Source organism: Gallus gallus, chromosome 2, assembly GCF_016699485.2.
Source record: "Gallus gallus isolate bGalGal1 chromosome 2, bGalGal1.mat.broiler.GRCg7b, whole genome shotgun sequence".
In the NCBI taxonomy this organism is placed as follows: Eukaryota; Metazoa; Chordata; class Aves; order Galliformes; family Phasianidae; genus Gallus; species Gallus gallus.
This window is the reverse complement of record NC_052533.1, coordinates 21787545-21811975: the sequence shown is the minus strand read 5'-3', so window position 1 is coordinate 21811975 and position 24431 is coordinate 21787545. Positions and strand designations below refer to the sequence as shown.

General features: G+C 37.7%; 1 protein-coding gene across 5 annotated transcripts in view; it reads right to left on the bottom strand.

The window, feature by feature from the left end:
- The window catches only part of CDK14 (cyclin dependent kinase 14), a 312933-nt gene that overhangs the window by 192478 nt on the left and 96024 nt on the right, over positions 1-24431 (bottom strand). For 3 of the 5 annotated variants that reach the window (XM_040693416.2, XM_040693428.2, XM_040693427.2), the window contains one exon: positions 19690-19778. In XM_040693416.2, coding sequence (XP_040549350.1) covers positions 19690-19778 — 89 coding nt within the window. The remainder of the gene's footprint in view (positions 1-19689; positions 19779-24431) is intronic. The other 2 variants (XM_015281963.4, XM_015281964.4) reach the window with 1 other exon arrangement.

Here is a 24431-nt window from a genome sequence, read left to right as displayed (position 1 = left end):
TACCAACCTGCTGCTTTCAGCAGAAATCAGTGAGAATGCCTGGCACTTTTCCTCATTTCACTCTAACTCCAGTTAACAGATAGATGCAAGCTAATATGGCTCCCAGCTGGTGTTTCAGTTCAAGTAGGACACGTCCATATGAGATACAGAGCTTTCAAATACAATGAAAAAGGAATGCAGACACAACACCACAAAATGGAATATGGATTTCCACTTGATTTTTCAAACAGAAAATGACATAAACAAAAATCTGAATCAAAATAAAGCAAACCATGCCAAGTGAAATGAAGAAAGAATACATTTATCGTGGCTTCTGCACAGTGACTACTACAAGATAAGCTAGAGCTTTCAGCACACAGTTACTTCATTAGCTATCTTGCATTTACCCTGCACTTTGACAACCTTTAAAGTCACAGTCTGACTTACCCAGCAGTGACTGCTTTGTGTGCTTGTACAGAACCCCAGAATGGTTGAGGTGGGAAAGGACCTCTGGAGATCATGTGGTCCAACTCCTGTTCAAGTGGGGCCATTTGAAACACTAATTGTTCTCAGCTTCCCCCCCTCCCCTCCCCCCAACAGATGGAAGAAGTGGTTATTTAAATCTAAATTTTATACAGGATCAAGAATTTGATCCAGCAACATTTCCAGCTTCAATGGAGGGCACAACGTTCTTTGTAGGATCTTGCTCATTCACTAGAGAAGTTGAAATGTCCACAGGACCAAGTCAGAAGAAAATTCTCCAGACCTTTATCTTTACCTCTTGGCTTGAGTCACTCAAGCTGAGATCATTACTATGATCCTTATTTTCTGGACACGTGCACTTGAGATCTTCATTCATGATTAACAGAACCAAGAGGTTCTCAGGCAATTACTACGGTACCCCAAGTGCCTCTGGGCACTCATATTATTCAACACCATGCAAGTACTTTGAAAGTCAGCAAATATCTCAAAATCACCATTTAAAAAAAACACACTTGAGCAAATGGGATGATAGGAAGATGAACAAATATTTGCCAGCTAGTCAGAGTACAGTGATAAGTAGTCTAGAAAAATCTCAAAACCATCTGTTTTAATAATGCACAGTAGGTGCATACAGCTAAAGCCACACAACAAGAACACTGAACAAAAGTAATCCTTCAGCATCTGACACAAGTAGAGAACACACAGCAGGAGCAAATATGGTGCTACTGTGTAATTAAAGAACTGCGCTGTACAAACAGATAAAGTTTTCACAGATAATCTTAGTTCTGACAACTTCTGAACAATTGACTTTGTAGTTGTAATAAAGACCTGCTGCAGAACATGGGCTACATGCAATACTGGTATTACATGTTCCAAATGAGGGTCTAAATAGCTGAGCACCTACTGAAATCCTTCACCTACATAAGTTGGTGTTGGTTTTGTTACTCATTTTTCCCAGTGCATTATGTTCAACAAGAAATCACTTAACTGCGTTCAACTTCAGTGAGTGATTTCTTCGTATACTGAAGATACGAAGGAGTCTTGGGAAAGTATTTAATTGCATTAACATGAAATCCAGTCACCCACAAGCATGTTTTATCCACTACTTACGAGTGAGGAATGCTAAAAAAAAAAAAAAAAAAAAACCACCCTATTTATTAAAACCTTCTTTTGCTATATTTCTCTGTGGGACATTTCCTCCAGCAAAAACACTGCATGAAGAGCAGAAAGAATTATTTCTGTCAGCATACACTTCAGGCTGCAGGAAAAAAAAAGGCTAGCGGCATATGTCTTGCTTTTTCTTTCTTTTTTTTTTTTTTTCTTTTTTGGTAAAGAGATAGAGACAGAAGCCTTTAAAGGATCATGTCAATTTTCTTTCTGGGTGGGTGAGGCTCAACATGCCTCTTCACTCAAAGCTGGAAAATAATGCTGGAGTGAACATGGCATTGCTTTGTCTCTTGTGGAATGATGTAAAGGTTAAAGAAAGACAGGCTCAGTAAGAAGCTGGCAAATATTATTTTTATGAATATTTTAGTAAATAGAATCACAGTGAAGATAAGGCACACTGTTCTGCAACTGAAAGGAGAATGACAGTAAGTATAGGAAATTAACATGGATTTCATAACAGTAAATGAAATCCAATCACAGAGTAACTAGCGCTAAAAAGCAACTCAAAACAATGAATTGCTAGACAAGCATAATTAGAATACTAATAGTATCCAGAACATTTACAGATATTTGTAGGGACAGGAAATAACCTTAATTCTGTCTACATCTCTTTGATGCATATTATTTCATTTGCATGAAATCTTTCTTTCCCTTCCAAAAACGAGCTAAGCACACAAACTATGAAATGGTAAGATTGCCTCAAGTAACTCGTAAACTAATTTCCAAAATGAAAAGTAAAATAAACTAATTTCCAAAATGAAAAGTAAAACGGTGATGAAGTAATCTGGCAGATACTACAGCAGCAAAACCCAGTGATAATTACAGTGACGGTTAGAGAAAGTGTTTTCCAGACGAAAGAGGCTGCATAGAAAACTACTAATGATGCTGTACTACCAACAGCAAAGAACTTTGGTGCCAATGTTGGCAATCATCAGCTTAGCAATCATATCTGAACTTCAGCATTCTTTCCATATCTAAAGGACCTACCAGCTTACAAAGAGCAGATAAGCTGTCCTCCTTCAGTCTTTGCTCTGGGTATTCCCTTCATTCTCACCTTAACTGTCATTTACTCTCACAATTCTAGTATTATCCATCATCAAGGTTAACTGAAATTAAGGTGTAATCAATTGGGAAGAAACAGAAAACCGTACAATAGACCCACACGATTTTCACTTTATTCACCCTGGAATATAACTGAACATAAATCAGGATGACTGCAAACCTTAAAAGTTTACATTTAAATGACATGAAGATCTGCACTATGCTGTCAGTGTCTAGAGCAGCGTGTGCTTATTTAAGCCTTATGGACAATGTTCAATTTTTAAAAGGACAAAAAATTCCTTTAAGCAAAATACGACAAGCACTGTATGTTACTTTATAAAGCAGCTGGCCCTCACAGAAAGCAAGAGTGGTGCCACTACAGAAAAGAGGGGCTGCTGCAGGAATGTCTCGGCTTCACGAAGCTGACAGCCACAGCTGACAGTGACAGGGTGATAATAAAATGATGCTAACATCAACAGGGAACCCAGTTGAGGTAACTTAGTCATTTCTAGCCCCTAAGTTTGCAAAATGAAAGGAAAAAAGGGAAGGGAAGGGAAGGGAAGGGAAGGGAAGGGAAGGGAAGGGAAGGGAAGGGAAGGGAAGGGAAGGGAAGGGAAGGGAAGGAAAAGGAAAAGAAAAGGAAAAGGAAAAGGAAAAGGAAAAGGAAAAGGAAAAGGAAAAGGAAAAGGAAAAGGAAAAGGAAAAGGAAAAGGAAAAGGAAAAGGAAAAGGAAAAGGAAAAGGAAAAGGAAAAGGAAAAGGAAAAGGAAAAGGAAAAGGAAAAGGAAAAGGAAAAGGAAAAGGAAAAGGAAAAGGAAAAGGAAAAGGAAAAGGAAAAGGAAAAGGAAAAGGAAAAGGAAAAGGAAAAGGAAAAGGAAAAGGAAAAGAAAAGAAAAGAAAAGAAAAACAACCATAATTTTCAAATACAGATTCTGAATTACCTGTGTAAATACACTGCATCAACAGAATTGTAGAATTCCATACTGGAAGTCATTCTGAGCAACAACATAAACAAAATGCACCCAAGAAACATGAAAATATACATTAAAGAGATGTGTCATCATAACCCATTAACACCACAGGTGGTAAGAAATTATATATATTTTTTAAAAGGCCAACTCAACAACTAACAGCTTGTCTGTCTACTACTTGCAGAAATAAAACATCACTTTACAGTCCTCTTGAAAATGTACTCACTTCTTCCATCCTGTTATGTCATGCATCAATTATGAGATAATTATGTCAATTTAATATTTGCTTTTCCAGATAAGATTCTTTTTATAGAATCATAGCAATAATGACAGTATTAAAATTGATAGTACAGCCTCTTAAAGGACCAGTTTCTGCAAGACAACACTATTACCTTGCCAAACTTTAATAAGATGGCCTGATCTTTTACAGTTTGTGTCTGACAGTGTTTGTTCCAGTCAAAATAGGTCAGCCTTTTCCAAGAAAGGACTCGAGGACAAAAGCACTCTTTAATGCTAGTGACCTTATTTTCAAACAGTTCTCAGATCTTATACACTGAAAGGCAGCCATCAAAAGTTACACTTCAGGTCAAGGACATGTTTTTTCTTGTTTCTCGAAAATCTGTCCAATTTGTCAAAGTTTACATCTGGTCAGTGGAAAATTCTACTTCAAAGCTACTCTTTAACAGCTAAAATCTCCCAAAGAATCCAGTTTCCCTGAGCACACTCAAACATTCAGATATTTGGCAAAAGCAAAAGAAATTTGAGCCAACGAGGTTGAAACCAAATGTCGGCAATAGATGGGACTATGTCAGCAATAAAACTCTACTGATAGTTCCCCCTAAAGTATAATCCCATGTTCTTGGACTAGCATGTTTCCAAGCCCCTTGTTTGACTGCTGCTCCCTCTCAGCCTTTATTGCTGCTAATGACAAAAAGGCTGGAAAACACTGCCCTGCCCAAGTAGAGTCTCTGTCTCAGCCCTATACGCTCCTGGCTGAGGCCACTGACCCTTCCCATCTTCCTGTGACTGCTTTCCGCACCTAGTGCTGCATTGAGTGGCCTCTTAGTTGAATTCTTCCACACCCACCAACCATTCCTAACTGACAGTTTTCAACATCACTTTTCTCCTAGTTCTCCTTTCTACCAGTACTCAGATACAGGCATTGCCAAGTAACTCACTGAGGCAGGCTTCCTCTCCCAGGCTGCCAGAGCACAGCAGAAAGGGGAACAAGGATGGAAAAGGGTTAAATGAAAGGGAGACAGATAAAAAAGCACGGATAATGCTTGTAACTGTTTTAACTTCGTTGATATCACAGGGGAAAAAAAAAACAACACAAATAAGTGGGTTTTTTGTTTGTTTGTTTTTTACACTTCTGCAATGCAATATGGCACTTGAAAGGTCCCCTTGTGAAACTGGCTTAAGTGACATCAGAAGTTCAGGAGAAACCAACGAAACAAAACCACAGAACTTACATCTAGGTCCACCTTCACCTGCATGAGCCCTAAGACAAAGCTAATTTTTTAATGGAATTCTTTAAGTCTGTCTTGATTATTATTATGGTTGAACACAGCAGTGACCTACTAACCAAAAGCATGAGGCATAAAATGGAACAGAAAACAAGTAAGGTGCCTTAGCGAGCAGCTGGATCTAGAACTACTACAACCGGCCTAAACCACAGCATTTCTGTAGCTTCCATGTTTAATTAGAAGGATCAAAGTGAATAAAATACTCCTAAGGTTGTGTGATTCAATCAATAGGGGTAGCAGTCACTATAACTGATGAGTTCCTTTGTATTTACATAAATCAGGTGAGGAAGAAATGAAACTTTAGCTGCTAATTCAATTTGACAGAGCACAAATTACACCATTCAGTGTGCCAATGTACCACCAATATTGGACCCAAAGATCTCCTTATATACACATCGGTCAAAGAGAAGACTGTCATCTCACCAGCTGAATCCCAAAAGATTGTCCAACACAGACACAAGGCTTCTTGGTGCTGTGCAACAAAAGTTGAATACTTCCAGTGTGGGTGACAATACTATGACCACAGTTTAAGAATTTAACAAAAATATCATTGCTTTGAAGTAGTTTCTGTATCTCTAAAAGCCTCTGGAACACATGTTGTTCTAAGCTTTCTTTTGATGCAAGATCATTTGGAACAGTATTTCAGGATACCACAAAAGGTCAAACATGTTCTTAGTCTCTACAGTTGAAGTGAGAATACCTAAATATGCAGGAGAACACAGCTCAGGCACTATGAAGTCCTTGGAGCTCTTTGCTTATTGTGAGTAAATTGAAGAATGACTTCAACAAAGCCACGAAATTTCTGGGGCCAAGTTTCTCTGTTAAGGGAACACATTAACCAGGAAAAAAAGTCACAGGAATTAGGACAGAAACATATACCCTCAGATGCTAAAGGATTTCTTTACTAGCATGGCTAATTAGTGTGTATGCTACTTCAGGCACTCCTCAACAATAGACTGCAGCTCTGAAGGAACTTGCTAAATGAGGAACACCAAATTCCTCTTCCAACACATGCCAGAAAATTTTGGCAAAAAATCAAGAGTGCATCTGAAAGTCTAAGAGCAAATTCCAGTTCAGACACATATTAAAACAGTGGCAGCCAAAGTGCTAACACTCACAGTGCTATACCCTAAATTCCCACCTCGGTTCAATGTTTCAAATAGTACCAGCACTTTGGAAGCAGAACAAAAATATTCCCCAACAGAAAAAGGAAAGATCAGACCATGAAATAGGCATGAGAACACCTCTCATTTATATCTAATTAGAGCTCAGCAACCTAGCGATGACAGATCACACACTTCAGCAGGTCCATCAAAATGCCTCTCCCCCAGCTGGTTAGGATGCTTACATTTGACAGACCGATAATATTCAAAACAAACAGATGAGATCTCTGCAGATAAACAAACGTGCTCAGAAGCACATTTATCTCCCAAACTTCTGCGTGAACAGGATAAGCCACATGTAAAATATCTGAGAATAAATTACAGTCAGGTACCTTTACCTCAAACGTATCTTTAACCTTAACCATACTGTGAGTGCTACACATCATAGTAACTGGGATGGTGTCACCGCCATGAAAAATTGTCTGCTGGGTTTTTTTTCAGTATTTTCTTGGCTGTTAATATGCACTGCTAATAAGGCCTCATCCTTCGCTGCGGTTTGGCTTTCATTTCATTCAAGGAACTTTTATAAACTTGTTTACATAATTCTCAAAGATGTTGATTTATAATTCTGTCAATGATTTTACAAGGTTAATGGCCTCTGCAATTAAATAAACAAATGAGAAACTGAATGACTTCAATTTTATGCACTTCAGTCAGCCATAAAAACAGCATACTCTGCATGGATCTTGGACATATGAAATGGAGGAAAAAACACCCTTCTGCTGACAGCTTCAAAAGAATGGACAGAAAAGGACATACTCCTCTTAATGACGAGCCATGGTGTGCTTCGACTCAGAAGCGCATTGCAGAGCAGAGATTGAGGCAGTTTCCCATATGCCCCTGAGAAACGTCCATACTCCATGGGAATAATTTCACTGAATAAAAGCTCACCTTATGACACCGAAGGCTCAAAACCATAGCTTCTCTTCTCAGAAGCATATCTGTTACTCAAGATGCTTGTCATTTAATTTAGATATCACTTTTTTTTTAATTTTAAATTTAAAGCTCAAATGAATGTGATAAGAGCTAAACAGCACTGATAAAGGAAGCTCTAAGTTCCTTACTCTAAAGAAATATTCATACTACAATCATTCTGTCTAAAAGGAAGCCAAGTAAGATTTGAAAATATCACAAAATTGGTTAAAATATTTCAGGCCATGCCTTTATGATTTTTTTTTTATTCTATTAGTTGACATCCATTAGCAGTAAAAACGCTGGACCCCATCATACTCCTTTTTAACACCAAAAAATCAGAAGTTTCAATAATTTTACCCAAATTTCTTTGTGCAACTAAAAATTTGGTTGTCCAAACTTCACTGCAGACCTTGATTTAACAGCAACAATGTATCAGAAGTTCATTCCAGGGAAAAACAAAAGAACAAAAAAGGAACAAAATCCCTTGGTTTTGGTAAGGGTGGAGGGATGTTGGTTGATCTGTTGGTTTTTAATGTTCAGAGATTTCCTACCTCCTCAGAGAGGTTAGAAGTTGCTTCACGCCCTTGAACTCTGATCAGGAGTTATTTACAGTCAAAGAAATGAATTCTTTGAATGAGGCATTCCAACATCTTGTCATGACATAAAAAAAGAATAAAAAACATAAATGCATTGGCTGATGGGGAGACGCTAAGGTTATTAATGCAGTTTATAAGCCTCTTGGACCAGTGGCCAGAAATCTGACAGAAAGGTGTTATGAAAATCTTGAACCCATTATCTACAGGCATATACACTTACAGTTTATTTAGTTTGACCTCTTCAATAGAAGGAGCAATTTTCAAGCTCATAAATTCTTACTGAGTTTATTTTTAGAAAGACATCTATCCTCCTGCAACCAGCATGGCCTAAAAGTATCCTCAGTTCTCATCCACGTCTGGGAGAGAAAGAAATCCACCTAATCCCATACAGACTTTGAATGAAGACTACGAATTGTTCCAAAATCTTGTCTTTTGTTTTAGGTAGATTTGTGCCAGCAGGGCTGAGAGACAACAGCATACAGAGACACTTCAATATCTGTAACTTGAATTTTGTTTGTGAACTGCTGCTCTAAGCCTTAGTTTCTCCACTGACATGCAAAATAATGCATTTTTGATTATGCAAATAGTCCTCTGCTTTGTGAATAGGGCCTCAAGTGATTCAAATGGTAATTCAGTCAGAAATCTTGATGCAAAGCCAGCATTTCAACCATGTCAGTTTTATAACCAAGACTTTCTGAGAAACACAGAATTAAAAATTGAAATAATACCATTTAGGATCACAAGCACATTGAGATGAAGTAACCTGGAAAGTGTGGAAATTCTTAATAAGATTTTGTCAATGGGCCTACAACCTGCTGGGTTTGTGTTTAGTTACACATCCCTTCAGGAACTGACAGTTTCCTAATGGCAGCAGTGTAACACTGCTATGATGTGAGAAACCAAACCAAAATAACAAAAGCAAAAGTTTATCCAGAGCTTAATGTGCTAAATGCTCAGGGTTTGCTTTTTTTTTTTTTAATAAAATCCCCATACAATCCAGCACATATTCTTATGAAAACATTCTCATGTTAAACACTGTTTCAGACTTCACAGCACACAAAAGAGCAAGCGTGCATTCTGTACTCCAAAGAAACAGACGGACAGGGAGTGTGTGAGTGATTTATCCTGACGTTTGAGGGTGACATTTATAAAAAGTATTGTACATTACATTTTCTTCTGGTTACAAAATTTTAGACAGACTACATAAAAGGAGACACATTTTAATTGTGTCCAAACTAGAACTGCAAAATTGACCTAGTGACTTTTCCTTTCATTCCATTTCTTTTCAGTCTGTAGCTACAAGAGTGATTTGAGCTACTTTGTCCTCTCACATTTTGGGAGATATGAAGGGCAGGGAGTGTGTTTCCAGATGGAAATCAGTCATACAAACACTGCTATCACGCTGCCTGTAAGACTAGCTTGGAGGTACATAGATTTTCTACCATCCTCGTGACCTTCTTCATTGTTTCTGATCAGGGAAAATCAGGTGATAATTAAGACTAAATGAAGCCCAAGGACATCTGATATTAAATTACCTGACCTGTACAGCTAAGAGGGCTTTACACTCCTAGCTCTCAGTTTAAGTCATTTATAAACAAAAAAGGGTGTTAGGATGCTTCCTCAGGAGATTTAGAGCAAAAGCTAAATGCATAAAATCAGCTCTCGTTGACAGTGCAAGTTTTGAGCATCTTTTCACGTCAAAATCCACAGCAGACCTATTCACATTAATCCCTTTCTAACATCCTAGATTAATAGTCAAAGAAAGTTGGTATGACTCCTGCATCAATTAATGAAATTCTGAAGTGACCTTCACCAAAGAAGGATAAATATCTGTATCAAATCAGAACTGACACAAATCACCAACTTCAGCTAACAGATCCTCATTTACAAGGTTTCCTCCATTCATTTTTTTCTTGGTTCATTTTTCACTTGGCTTCAGCTAAATCCACTCCCAGATGAGAAGCTGCTGAGTTTTGTGCCAAATGGCCCAGCCCTTAAAAATTCACAAATCGCACCATTACAGATTCGACAACTGTAGAATATATTCCACACTGATAACTACTAGACACCACTATCATGTCTTTTATGTTAATAAATGGGTCAGAGGTGGAAGGTCATGATACCCTATTACCAGTCTCCAAACCATCCAGTTCCCCTCCATCTTAGAAAAATACAATGAATTGTCAGTTTCTTTTTTATATTGCTTACTCAGGAGGAAAATTCCCAAGAAAAATAATGTGGATATTCATTTTCATTGCTTTGAAGATGACAGTAAAGGTCAATTTCTGATTTTGAAATGCTGCTCTCTTCATATTGATTATAAAGACCAAAAGCAGTAAATTCACCATTGCTACAAGAAGAAATCCCATTATGAAGCATGTATTTGAACTTCATATAATTCCTGAATGATAAATCTCTCGCACAAGCAACAACTGGAGAACAGAAGATGTTTGCAACACAGTCTTCAGCATAGGGGAAAATAGGAGTGAGGAAAAAGACCGATGTTATCTCCCTAAGGGCCTGACCCAGACGTTTGAGCTTACAGCATCTAACAGCTAGACCTAGACACGAAAGCTAAGCAGAAAACTAAAGCTAACTAAACTGGCTCAAATGCTGAACTGCCATCTTAGAATCACCAGGGTTGGAAAAGACCTACAAGATCATCCAATCCAACCATCCACATATCACCAGTAGTTCCCACTAAAGCATGTCCCTCAACACAACGTCTAAACATTCCTTGAACACCTCCAGGGTCAGTGACTTCACCACCTTCCTGGGCAGCCCATTCCAGCACCTGACCATTCTTTTGGAAAAGTAGTATTTCCTAACATCCAGCTGAACCTCCCCTGGCACAGCTTGAGGACATTCCCTCTAGTCCTATCACTAGTTGCATGAGAGAAGTATAAAACATCTTACTCAGATATTTTTGAAAATTCAGGACATAGCAGTGATAGAAAACACACACAAAGATCTTGACAAAGACAAATGTCTTCGTGTAGATTTGAAGTCACCATTTTAGTCACAAGGCTAAATAGTACAGTTGCTGGGGTTGTTCCTTTCATAAAAGGGAGATATAACAAAGGAAAAAACAATCTGAAGAATTGGCTAGTTTTAGGAAACATCAGATGATATCATTGTTTTACTTCACCACATTACTAAGGATGGCATTGGCATTTGGAAGGTGTGCCCCTGAAAGGTCTCTAATCAATTAAAGCAGAGATGCCAGAATTTACTAACACCTTCATTTACATTAACAACCAATTAGTATTTCTATCCCCAGTCAAGTCATACCAAGGGATATATGGTCACAGGGAAAAAGCTGATGTTACTCTGAGCAGGATTAACTTGTGCTTTTCATTTTATGGCTGTAGTATAGCTGTAAAAAGAGATTAAATTTGCATATAGAATAAAAAGACGTACTCACCAACTTCCACTTAAGCAATAAAGCCATGAGGGCTGCACAAGGGTTCTGTAAGATGTATAGTTATGTGCTACAGTTATGTACGAAGAAAAGATTGTGCCTTTCTTTTTATCTACCTATATTTTGTATTTGCCACTTTTTCCTACCCTTCCTGTCATAAAAATACAGTAGAGCAGGGAACAGTTCTGAATCACGCCTTAAAATGGCAAGAAAACAGATTTTATGAGCAGAAGAAACCTTTTTCGGAGCAGAACACCCCTGCTGGGCCAAGGTGGAGAACCTGAAGCTCAGGTGAGGTGTAAGCAGGGTTAGGTAAAGGAATCAATGGCTTCCCTGTATGAATGGATTTTGAAGCTCCTAGTGCTGGAATTAGCACATCCCTTACCCACCACTTTCCATGTGAATACTGACAATTTCTGCAACAAAAATAGGGCAGAGTCTGAAAGGTCTGCCATCAAACTAACTGGTAATAGCCATGAAGAAAGGACTTTGAATGGTGAAATGATGATGACATAAATAAAAATAACAACAACAGTAATTCCCTAAAGTGACACCACATTCTTTTCTGTCTTTAACTGTGCCCAAGAAAAAAAGCCAGAAAGTCACTTATTCACTTCAAAAGTACTAAATGAAGATACAACCAATAAAGCCGTACTCAGCTTCAGCAGCCTACAGCAAAAATATGGGGAGGGGGCAAACATGAAACAGAGTTAGCTTTATGAAGCTGCCTAATTTGGAACTTTCATTTACAATTGTCAGAAAAGCATGACACTTTTCCCACACAATATGAGTTCACAGAGGAGTTTAAAATTTATATCATGATTCCCAAATGAAAACATCACCATTTATACTGCATTTATGTAATGCCAACTCTCCTGAAGGATTTGTAGTTGTGAGAGATACTAACATATTAGAGGGTAAAAAAGGGAAAAAATAAAGTTATGTTCAGTATATGAATAACAAGGATAGCAAGGAACAAAGAAAGAAATAGGACAGACTTATTCAATCTCTACCCCTTCTGAGCACTGTACATAGACAGTAGCCTTCATTCAGTATACCAAAAAGGAGAGAGAACAACACAATTTGCAAGCACTGAAATGTAATACAAACATAAAACAGCATCACCCTAACCTCTCATACTGTATCTGAGCGGGACTGAAAAATGAACAGCTCACTCATGTTCGCCTGAGATGAGCAGAAACTCACTTCACCTGTTGAAGTCAGTCAGTCCAGCTGATTTCCAAGAAAAACAAATGAAGTTGCCATGAAAAACAAAAACAAAACAAAACAAAACAAAAAAAACCTGCAGCAAGTTGGGGCTGGAGAGAACAGCAAGGAGAAAAGTAACATCAAGGTGAAAGCTCCAGCTGCCCTGAAGCCCCACAGAGCAGAGGATCCAACATGTTACTCTGAGGCCTGACCAAGTTGTACAAACTCAAATGTACACAATCAAACGTGGTCAAAAATTTGAGCTAACAAAAAAACAGTCTGTGGTAAAAGCTAAAAAAAAAAAAAAAATTGAGGTTATTTTTCTATTATTAATGTTCAGTAGAAAAGAACAAACACTTCTCTACATCATTAAAAAAGTATATAATAATAAGTACCATCCAAAAGTCTTGGGAATTTAAAATCTTCTGTTTTGTGATAAAGACCACAGGAGAACCTTTTTTGTAGTTTTCAAAACCCAGCTCACTGCTATATGGGAATGTCTCCACACCAGTTCTATACCAGCAGTCAAAAACATTAAGTTTTCCCCCACAAGTTCAGTATGCATTTAATCTCTGAGTAGGAGGTTGGACTCGATGATCTCTGGAGGTCCCCTCCAGCCCCTATAATTCTGTGATTCTGTGATCTTGTCTTCCTCTGTTATCTCGAGGCAGCATACACCTTGTGTAAGGCTGTAGGATAGCCACAGCAGACAGAGATCAGAGAGAAAATAATTTTGGAGTTTCTTTACCTCTGAATACTTCTTGACCTTAAATATTCCATGATACAGTGTCCCAGAGGCTCTTGGCTCATGTGCTTTATTTTTAACAACACTGAGAAACAAAGATGTTATGATTACAAACTGCACTGGCTTTACAGCTAATTGAGCTGCAGCTATTTAGCCTGCAGAAGACTCCAGCTTTGCCAACTCTATAGGCAATGAAAAAGTTCCCAAAGCTACAGCCAAGCTCCCGTTCGTTTTTTACTTCACAGCCCAAATCAATCCCGCTTCTAGGGAGAGTGAACTTAGCCTCAGCCTCTAAAAACAAACAGGCCAAAATTATATCATAACTCATGTGATGTGAATGCTTAGAATAGCTACATCTCCACACTCTTAAACATAATTTCTTAAAGTTCCCTGAGGCTTGCTGAGCCAAACACAGATGAAGCTTTAAGGCATTTCAGTTATGGAAATTTAAATTTCTTGACTGGACTTCATAAAGGAAATGCAAAAGTCCTCCAAACTCTTATCACTCAAAATAGAGCAGCTGTCAAGCTTCCTTAATGAAAATAAATTAAAAGTAAAAAACTACTGCATAAAAGGTAGAATGGATTTGACATGTGTTTTGTTTGTTTGTTTTGTATAAGGATGATCCAACTTAAAAAAAAAAAAAAGTAACTTACTCTTTACTGAGATACAATGAATGGACTCCAACTCCTATGTCCATGTTTACCTCCTAGCAGTAGATTGACCAACAAGTCTCCAGAAATATGCAGATATTGTTTCTCTGTGCCCTTGTCCTACAGAATAAAGCCTCATATGATGAATAGGAGGTCTATCACCATAAGCCATCTGGCTAGTGCCATGAGGTCATTGGTTGACTTTAATTCGTAAAGATTATCATGCTACATATCAGTCCAAAATCACAGAACTGTAATACGAGTACAATAATTCATCTGCTCTGTTCAGACAATATTTCAATATGAAATCACAAGTGTGTCTACTGAGTAAAAATATAATTTTCTGTAGCACTCCCTTAGAGGGTACAAGTACAGACTGTACTACTTCTCTTGGATAACATAAAAGCATAAATGTTTTACATCACTTGCAGTATTTTTACTACAAAGCAGTATTTTCTATTGTGCTCTTATGAGGAATTCTTTGCAATAGATCTCTCAGTCACTTTGGCCAAGAAGCCTCTCTTGACGGACAGCTGATTTTGTAATTTTCACTTGGCAGTTACTCCGCATCAGTTTTATGAAGAACTATCCCCTCCGCACAATAAACTCCAGATTGAGAGGCCTCAGAAAAGCTTCTAACTTTGGGAAGTCTGTCCAGACTGGGACAACGAAGGGGGACTCAGATTTCCTTACTGAACACCCTTTAGGTATTCCTTTTTTTGTTTGGGAGGATGCTGTATGGAGGCCCTTTCTATGGGGAGAGAGTCTGTGAGAGTGTGTGATCTTGTGTTAAGAATGATAACTGTATGTGGATGTAGCAAGATTTCACAAACAGCATACAAAAATGTATGTTTCTATTACTATTCTATTACTATTCTATTATTCCAAAGAAGAAATTCATACAATGTGTTTTCCGTTTTAAAATTGTAATGTGCCTGCTGGTGAAATTTTTGATCTCTTTCAACAGTTCCCAGACAGGTTTATCATCTAGGGAAAAGGTAAGAAGGTACAGCATAGAAGGGAAGCCAGAAAAAGGAAAACAGAGGTATGGATGAAAGAGGCCTGAAACTCTGACAGTGTTTTGTGGCCAAGAATTAAGCCTCTCTCCACACCACTTCTATACAAGCAATCAAATACATTAAGTTTTCTCCTATAAGTTCAGTATAAGTAGTGAATTTTTCTATAATTGAAATTTTTCAAGAAATTTGTTAAGAAAACCTTGTGTTCTTTGTCTCACACAAGACAGGTGGCTGTTCCCAAGGCACTTCTATGTTATTTTTCACACCACCATGAAAAAGCAACAGATTTTTCCACTGGATCATATGAAAAACTATTATCTGGGTAACTGTCAAATCAAAGGCATGGAGACAGTCTCTGATGGGAACACTTCTGAATGTAAAATACAAATACACTTCAGTAACAAGAAGTAAACAAAGATAATAATAAATAAGAGAAATAAACTAAAAGTTGTTTCATTGTGACCTTTAAATGGCAAAGCACCAAATTACCTCCAAAGCAAACCTGGTTTAGATGATGCTTCAAAATATCATTCAGGCCTACCAAAAATAAAACATAACTATATAATAAAACAGAATAAAATTTTACTAATAATAGTAAATCACATTAAGAAGAATAAAGAAGCAGCAATATATCCATGGGCATAATTTGGAATTGAAACTAAACACAAAACAGTATTTGTGATTAGGATAGAAAAAAAATGTATTGCCCAAGTAATCACACAAGCAATGTAGCAGTAAAACCAGGGTGTGCTTGTCTACGTTTATACCTAAAAAGTGGAATCTTTGTCCTGCAGGCTAAATGGAATATTATTACTCTGAAACCAAAGATGATAACTATGGAATAGTAAGTCAAACTGCTTCCAGATTTATAACCTATCACGCAGTTCAGTATTTAACCTAGATGAAAGTATGATATTACAGGAAATTAAGGGAATGAAATATGTGAGATAAAGCTTAGGTCATTGAACTTTTCTGCTGGCTGCAGTGGATTTAATCACAGACTCTGCTGCTGAGGCATCTCTGAACAGCCAGTAACGATGGTTACAGTGAAAGAATAAAACACAACTACACAACACAGAAAACCAATCACTGGCTAATCTGTATTCTACTGAATTTAGTTTAGATGAGAAAATGGCATGTAGATGACTGCTAGACTCCATACTGTCTCAGATATCACAGTTACAGCACATTTTTGATAGAATGGTAATCCGCTGTTGTACAAGCAGGAGGGAAGCCTGCACCACGTTCAGAAAATCGTGTAGGTTAATTCAGTCATATGCATACATCCAATCATTTTTTTATTTTATTTTTAGTTTCAGGCTCTTCAAAAGTAGATCCTATTATCCCAGACTGAGTGAGTTAAATTCAGAATACAACATCCCGCAAACTGCACCCCACCAAATGAAAGCCTAAGTGGATGCAACTGACTCGGCCAAACTGAAAGATTCTTAGCAAAGGCCACCTCTGAATTTTGTTCTACAAATTCAGGGAAGAGCCGAGCAGCACTGACAAATAAGCCCCATTTACCTACTTTCATTCAAACCTATGCAGCTGTGATATTTATTATTTTGTGGAAGACACAAAACCACAACTGCTGTGAAAGCAGAAATACTTCATAAGCAGCAGCTTTCACTGAAGCTCTAGCTAAATCTCACCTGGGCAGGTTGACAAATCATGATTTTTTCTTACCCTGCTTTTGGTAGGTTGGTATTGCTTAGATGTTTTATTATTTACTATTTCTTCTTTTTTCTTTTTATTTTTCCAGATAAGTTAGTGTTTATTTCCACAGTCACATAATCCATGTATAAACTCCACATCATCTTACTCCTCTTAATCTTTTCCCTTCCTACTTTTGGTTTCTATTCAGCTTCATCCCGTATCTGTCACAGGAGTAACAATATGCTTTCCTGTGCAGACATTTACAAAATTCCCTCAGCACGGCCACCATGGAAGATTTCAGTCTATAGCTTCCCCTAATTAACATCGCATAACATTCCAATAGGAACACAATGCAGGTATGCTATTTTCACTCACTGCTTTACCCCAAAATACGTTCTACACCACTTTAAACAATTAGCGTACAGTAGTTTCAGTTTACACTGCCTTACACTGATGGAAAATTAGAGAATAAGGAATAAGTCACCTGTATGAAAGACTTGGGAAACAGATGTACAACAGACCTCTGGCTCATGTTACCATACCTGCTTTTTTTTTTTTCTTTTTCTTTTTTTTTTTTTTTTTTTAATTAGGACAGCACTACTACACAGATAGACCAAATTAGAAGATGAATTCATCTTCAGTGATATTTGCCCTTGTTCTAATTGTTCCAGTCTAAATTATAGGACAGGAGCCCTTGGTCAGCCAACACAGCTCAAGAAAAATCTGTTCAACAGAGCGTCTCATTCTTAGGATTTCTTTCAGTCTTACACTAATCAGGTAACCTAAGAGCTTATAGAAGCATTTCCTTTTCATTTCCCACCTATGTTGATGAGCTCAACATGCTCAAGGTGGATTAGATGCTGCTAAGGGGATAGCAACAGCTTCCTTCAGTTTTAACAAAGCCCACAGCTGTAGCACTGCTGTCAAATAATACAAGACTGGCACACTGCTGTGGAAATTACCTTCTTAATTTACCTTTCTAGCCCTAACATTTTTAGGGTGACAAAATCAAAACAAAGAAAACAAAAACAAGAGCCAATCCAGGAATAGATTTTTCCCCTTCCCATCTTATATGTCAGGGTTGTTTGCCTTCTACATGAGACTGTCTGGACCATATTTCTCCTAATTGCTTCCACAAATGTGAATGAAGTTGCACTACCCAGGAAACAAGGTCACTTCTATGCACACAAAGTAAATCAAACAACAAATACACTCTTAACCTGACTTTGACCTGTCCTAACCAAAAGTCTACAAAAGTCCAAAAAAACCCACTTTCATTAGCCTAACAATTTTGGCTCTAGTCCCAGCCTAGATTAGTACTTAGAAATACAAGACATGAGTACAGTCCTATCAAAATCAGTGACACATCACATGCTTAAGAAAATATATATGAATTAATAACCTTAACAGCTTTGTTAGACAAGAGCTTTGTTTTTTTTAATACTAAGTATAAGAATTTTAATGAACCATAACCACAGTGCTGTAGGAAGAGCTAAAATGAAAACTCCTCCAATGATAGTGTGAAGATTTTTTTCATGTGATGAGCTTCTATAATTAAAAAAAGTCAAGTGGAAAATCTCTACTCTTGCTCCCAAGAATACTTATTTACTCTGAGCTCATACAACAAACTATCTATAAAGGAAAAAAACATTATTCTGTTTTTTACAGTTATAACATTTAGTCTTTCATCCAGACAAAGCTCTCATTAAAAAATCTTTAAAGTGTCACTAAGCATGCATAAGAAAGCTGTATGTACTACATTCTCTTATTAAATCAGTACTGTATCAACTAAAGGACTGAAGAATAATAAACATATTTGAAAGGCAGGCTGGTACACCTTGAACTCAGCCTTTCAAATACTGAAAGCTGTGCTCATAGCCCTCTACACACCTCGTTATCACGGCACAGCTGCAGGAACAGGCAACTCCCAGAAAAAAAGTGTAGATCAATATGAATAAATGTGTCAGATCATTCAATAGTTATGATTTAAACAAAGCATAGCACAAGAACTGCAGAAATTCCTTTCTATATTGGCCACCCACGGTTTTCCCTGCTTTGTGCAAGAGCTGCCTTTAAAATGCAAAATGTAGCACAACCTTAGGGTGGTGATCAACGGTGCTTTGTGGGCTTTTGAGCACAGGATGTCAGCCTCAGCAACCTGAGATATTTGCCCAGTCTGGCCCCAGGCTGGCTCATGGTCCCTGCAGACAGAGCTGAATGCACATGAGGGACAATGGAACTGCAGGTCTGGGACTTTGGCTGAGATGCCTATGGAACCACACCCCTACAGTGTAGGATGGTACTGGAATGATGCTGTGATAGTCAACACAATTTTAAGTGGCACCTCAAAGTTGCAAGTCTCATCTCTCCAGCTCTCGACCAATTTCAGCTGAGTTTGAGTCAGCAGTGTGATGGTAATTTGTTATTTCTCTACCAAAGCTCATATTTAGTGCCATCCAACAGAGAAGGCTCCCACAGAGGAGGCGCAACAATTTCTGCAGAGGAGCTCAAGAATGCCAGTTCAAATCAAGCAGCTGTCAGCAGGGAGCATGAGGCTGACAAGGAGAATGAAGGGAGCAGAGCAGAAAGCATGACAGACCTCTCAGAGTGAGCAGGAGAGGAGTTACTTCCAATCCCCACAGGTTGGAGCCCACAGGGAAGGGAAAACAAACAAAAGCTATCCCAAACCACACACAGTTTTTATTATGCTTTTACTTTTTGTGACCTGATCTTCTGATTGTCTTCACCAATAAATGCTTTCTTCTTTTCATGCTGCAAGTACATGTAAAATTACATCCACCTTCATTTTAACCTGCTGCCCCTAGGCAAGAAGCACTACTTATATGGCTCCCTCATGTTCCACAGGGACTTCTCACACCTACCTTAAACATGAGTGTGCTCTTAAGTACTCACTGGTATAGTAAATCTAACGCAAGCCACAGCAGAGGCAGAGCTGCATTATTTAACAAGAGCTCCCACACTACAGTCTTTGTTTTTGAAGTACCAAAGTTTCTTCCCACAGAGGAAACGATCATATCATTTGAATTCCCAAGCTATTCACTATAGCACTGTGCTGCAATAAGTGCAACATAATTACAAAAAACAAAACAAAACAAAAAACAACCAACATGTATAATCATTACCGTGCATACCTTCCCTGATAGCTGTAAATGGGGTTCCTTCCTCTTCTTGTAATCTTATCACCTTCAGTGCCACCAGCTTTCCATTAACCCTAAAAGGGGAAGAAGAAATTTAGAAAAGATTAAAGCAGAAACAGCATTTCTCATAAGAGAACTTATTTCCCATCATGTACTTATTCAATTTCTTCTTGTCAATACCAGTGATTCATTTATAGCAATGTAAGAAATGCTTCATAGCTTCCATAATGTCAACTTTATTTTTTCACACTCATAAGCAATCCAAGAAATGATCTCAGTTTTCTGTGAGTCAGCCTGTTTCCTTTCTACTACAGCACTAAACCAAAGCTTTGTTAAGAAGCAGCACGTTGAAAAATATGTTCCTATCCTTTATTTGATCAAAACGTTCAAGCAAAAAGGCATACAATTCTCATCAATCCTTCAACGTGCAGAAAATCCATATTAGTATTGATTGCCTTCTTTCCACTGCATCACGCCCATAATTACTACCCTCCAAAAGCTATGGAAGTTTGAGATGGGAAATATTTTTAGGTCATTCTGGTCATTTCCCTTCAGGGCAGTTCCTGAGGTACATTCTTGACTACATGGCCCAGGCTAATTTTAGATTTGAATGATTCTCTTTTATAACATTAAAAATATTCGGTGCTCCAAGGACCAAACTTCACAACAGAAGTGTTATGGTTTTATGATTTTTGGTTATCAATATTCCACATCACATCATTATTACAAACATTAGTTTGTTTCTCCTCAGATCGTTGCTGCTGTTTTTAATTATTTTGGGGTCCCCTGTTTCCCTTCCTGGAGGCATGGATTTTGCAAAATCCCTCTGCCCCACTAGTTGCGGAACCGGGCTGGACCAGCCCTTAAACCGTTGACAAGAAGCCACTCTATTTTCCAATCTATTTGGTTGGTTTTACTTCTAAAACTCAAAATCTCACTACAGATAAACCCCATTAAAGCCTTAAGGGTTCACTTCATGCAAATTAAATATCACAAAAACTGAATGAAAATTAAAGATTAATATCAATTCCTCAAGAACAAGCTCATACTTCTGAATCTTTAACAGACTCCTAAGGTATGAGAAGAAATGGTAGGTTACCAAAATGTGCCAAATAAAAATTATTTCAATTTCTCTCTGTAATATCAAAATTAGCCTTTGTGGCCACACAGCCCAAGGAGGGATTGGAGCTTTCACACTCCTGTAGACATACAAGCATTTCCTTATTGCACTAGGCTCTAGAAGACGTATTCATTTTTCTAAGCAAGATGACATGGACACCTACCAAATCTGAATTTCTCTTCTTCCTTAGGCTTTTAATTTATGCACTCATGTAGCTTCAGTGACACAAAGGCCACAGCACTATTTCTTCTGCTTAACTTTTACTATTGTCAGATTTTCATTACGCCTACACAGTGCATCTCACAATGACTGTGAGCAACTTAAGAAACCCTGGTTATCAAAAGATTGTTTACTCATCACCTCCCAACTGTTCACACTTCAGACCAGCCCCAGCTCCAGTCCCAAGACACTAGTCATTGTTGAAAGATAATTAGCAGCTTAGCCCCATTGCATTATCTGGATTTATCCCCACGATTACTAAAATCTTGCCTCAAGAAATGTTGCATGTGATGCACAGACAGGAGAATAAATCTTAATAAAAGCAGAAGTAAAAAGACTGAACACAGACATGTGGCTCATACTATGTGTAGTTTTCAGTTGCTCTGTCAATACAGCAGCCCACCCACCACATATATATAAGATAGACACCTGGATAACTTGATTATTTTACAATAAATGAAATAACACTGCAGGAGAAATTTGAAAAAGAAAGCTCATTCTTCTGATCAAGAACAGTATAGATGCTCTACTCAAAGAATATAATGTAGAAGACATGCAAAAAGCAGATCACCAAGGTACTAAGGAACGTGGATTCGGACTCTTGCCAAAAAGACCAAAAATTAGCACCTAACATGTAGATTGTGTTGTTTGTAATCTAAGTCCTGCATTTCACTGACTCATTAACAGTAAAAACACAAATGGCAGTAGTATGGAACTTGCTTTGATGGATTCACAATTATACAGTGCTCTCAAACACAGTAGGTGGGCTGTACTATTTAGTTATTACTGCCACTTTGTCATTGGTACCTATCATCATCTTGACAGACATCATGGCAACTCTTAACACTATTAAAATGACTGAGCTAATATTGAACAGTGTTCCTCTGGGATTGCTTACTCCCTTTTATTGTTATTTATATCCTAAATATCCACCTATAACTTCTGATTATCATTGGCTCATTAGTCTCATTTACTACTCACTCATTAGAACTTCTTTTCTTCAGCTCATTTTTCTATCAACAGAGCAATTTTTAAGTGTACATCTGGAGGTATGAGAATTAATGACGTATCATCAATTAAAAGAGATAGGTGTGTATGTTTAGCTACATCCTTTAGCTGCTCTCCCACTGATGCAACCTCAGGCTGCAGTTAGATGATACCGCAGTGATGAGCTAATGGCTACCTCAGGGTACAGCTCTGCTCCTGCTAAATCCCTGCTGCTGTCTTGTATCAGCTCTCGTTCTTGCCAGACCCTAGAGCACAACACTCACTGAGCTTAAATAGGAAAAGATTGAAGAGTGGCTCTTCCAAAAATTTAAATCATATTTTCACAAAAAAAAAAAAAAAAAGGTGAAAGCATATTTCATATTTTAAAAAGAAAAATAAAACAACCACAACACTAGAAAAGATAGAAGTGAGACCACCCTTTTGAGAAGCAGCTCACCATGAGTTCAAGTCAGTTACATCATGAAATTATGCTCTGCTCTTAATGTTGTGATAACCTGCCAGGATAATGTGGCAATCTCTTTAGAAACATTGCCAAAAAAAAAAAAGAGAGAGAGAGAGAGAGAGAGAGAGAGAGAGAGAGAGAGAGAGAGATGGAGAAACCTACTCTATAACCCATCAGCGTTGACTTTGGAGACTTAAGCAGTGATCAGGTTAGCAGAATTCCCCCCCCCCCCCCCCCCCCAGATATTATTTCACATTTGTCTTACACAACTTACAAAGTATGCTCACTGCTTTTATTATTTTTAAGTACAACTAGGAAAACTGATAGGCAGAGGGCATTTTAGAAAGTAGAAGCCAATCCTTTGCGCCTTTCAACACCTAAATTCATTAAATCCCTTTTGTTCACTGCCCAAAATAAAGTTTCACAGCATCTCACAGAATACTTCACATAGTTGAGGATTTTTCATTCTGTTAACTGCCCCATTAATTTCTACTAAGAACAATAATGATTATAAAATTCCTATTTTCTAACTTGCAAGCCTTCCACTTTCCTAAACTAAGAGTTCTTTCTCTTATCCAAAATCTTTAGGAAAAGGATGGAAGTACTGAAGCCTCTCTAGTGACTACGCAGAGATTTTGCTTTGTAATTCTAGGCAAATCACCAGCAGCTTCTGGTTAGTTTTCCAATTCATGAAAATTCAACATTTTAAAGTTAGATAAGAACTTCTAATACATTTCACATTTTATATGCAGTGCAGGCAAAATAAAAATGAGTCCAAATACTTTTACTTGGCAAATGGTAAAAAATTGTATATTATATTAAAAAAGAAAAGAGCCAGATTTTACAAAAAAAATTGAATGTTTTTCAGCTTTTTATAAAACATGGATATAAATAACTATTTTTGAGAAAGTATGGAAGATTATAAATGATTTAGTGCTTTAATGCATCATTAAGAGCATATAATAGTGTTTTCAAAATAAAGAATATGAAAGAACTTAGTGGCCTTTTTGGGGGGTAACGCTGGGGATGCTGATAATGCCACACAGAGAACAAAAGAGTACCATAGCACTATTTTCACAAGTTCTTCAGTTACATTTAGATGCAATAGATGTTCTAAACACAACATATTCCCATTCTAGTCAGGCAATGGAATGGGCTGCCCAGGGAGGTGGTGGAGTCACTGACCCTGGAGGTGTTCAAGGAACGTTTGGACGTTGTGTTGAGGGACATGGTTTAGTGAGAACCACTGGTGATGGGTGGATGGTTGGACTGGGTGATCTTGTGGGTCTTTTCCAACCTTGGGGATTCTATGATTCTATATTCAAGATGCAATTAACATAAAATCTGCCATTCTGGTTTCAATCTGTTTATCTAATAGAGGGTTGTACTGCTGGCTGGAGATGAGGCCTAGCTCATAACTCTAGCATGTGCTGAGCCTGGGAACACTCAAACAAAGTAAAATCATTCATCAGCATTGCTGTGATGCTCATGATTTTGACACTTACTTCAAGAAATTAACTTTTAAGAAGAAATGTTCAGCATCAAGTTGTTATTAGTTTTGCATCAAGTTCAACTTTTAGTTATAGCTTTTATGAAAGATTAATAACACTAGAAATGTTTATAAACCATCTACTTATATGCTTTATAACATCTTGACTTTCAAATGTATAGCGAAGAACAGCCTACAAAATATTCAAAATGTATCAGCTAAAGATAGAAATTGAGGGGGGGGGGGGGGGGGGGGGGGAATAAACAAAAGGAAACAAATCAGGCTGCTTTATAAAGTAACTATGACATGCATTTTCATAATCCATGAATATATATATTCCTTTTCCAGCCATCTGGTATCCCTCAGACAAAAGCAGTTTCATTTGTAGGTGAACACTGATTTTGAACAATTTGCAAGGAAAGAAACAGTTCAGAAAGTGTAAGTCACTA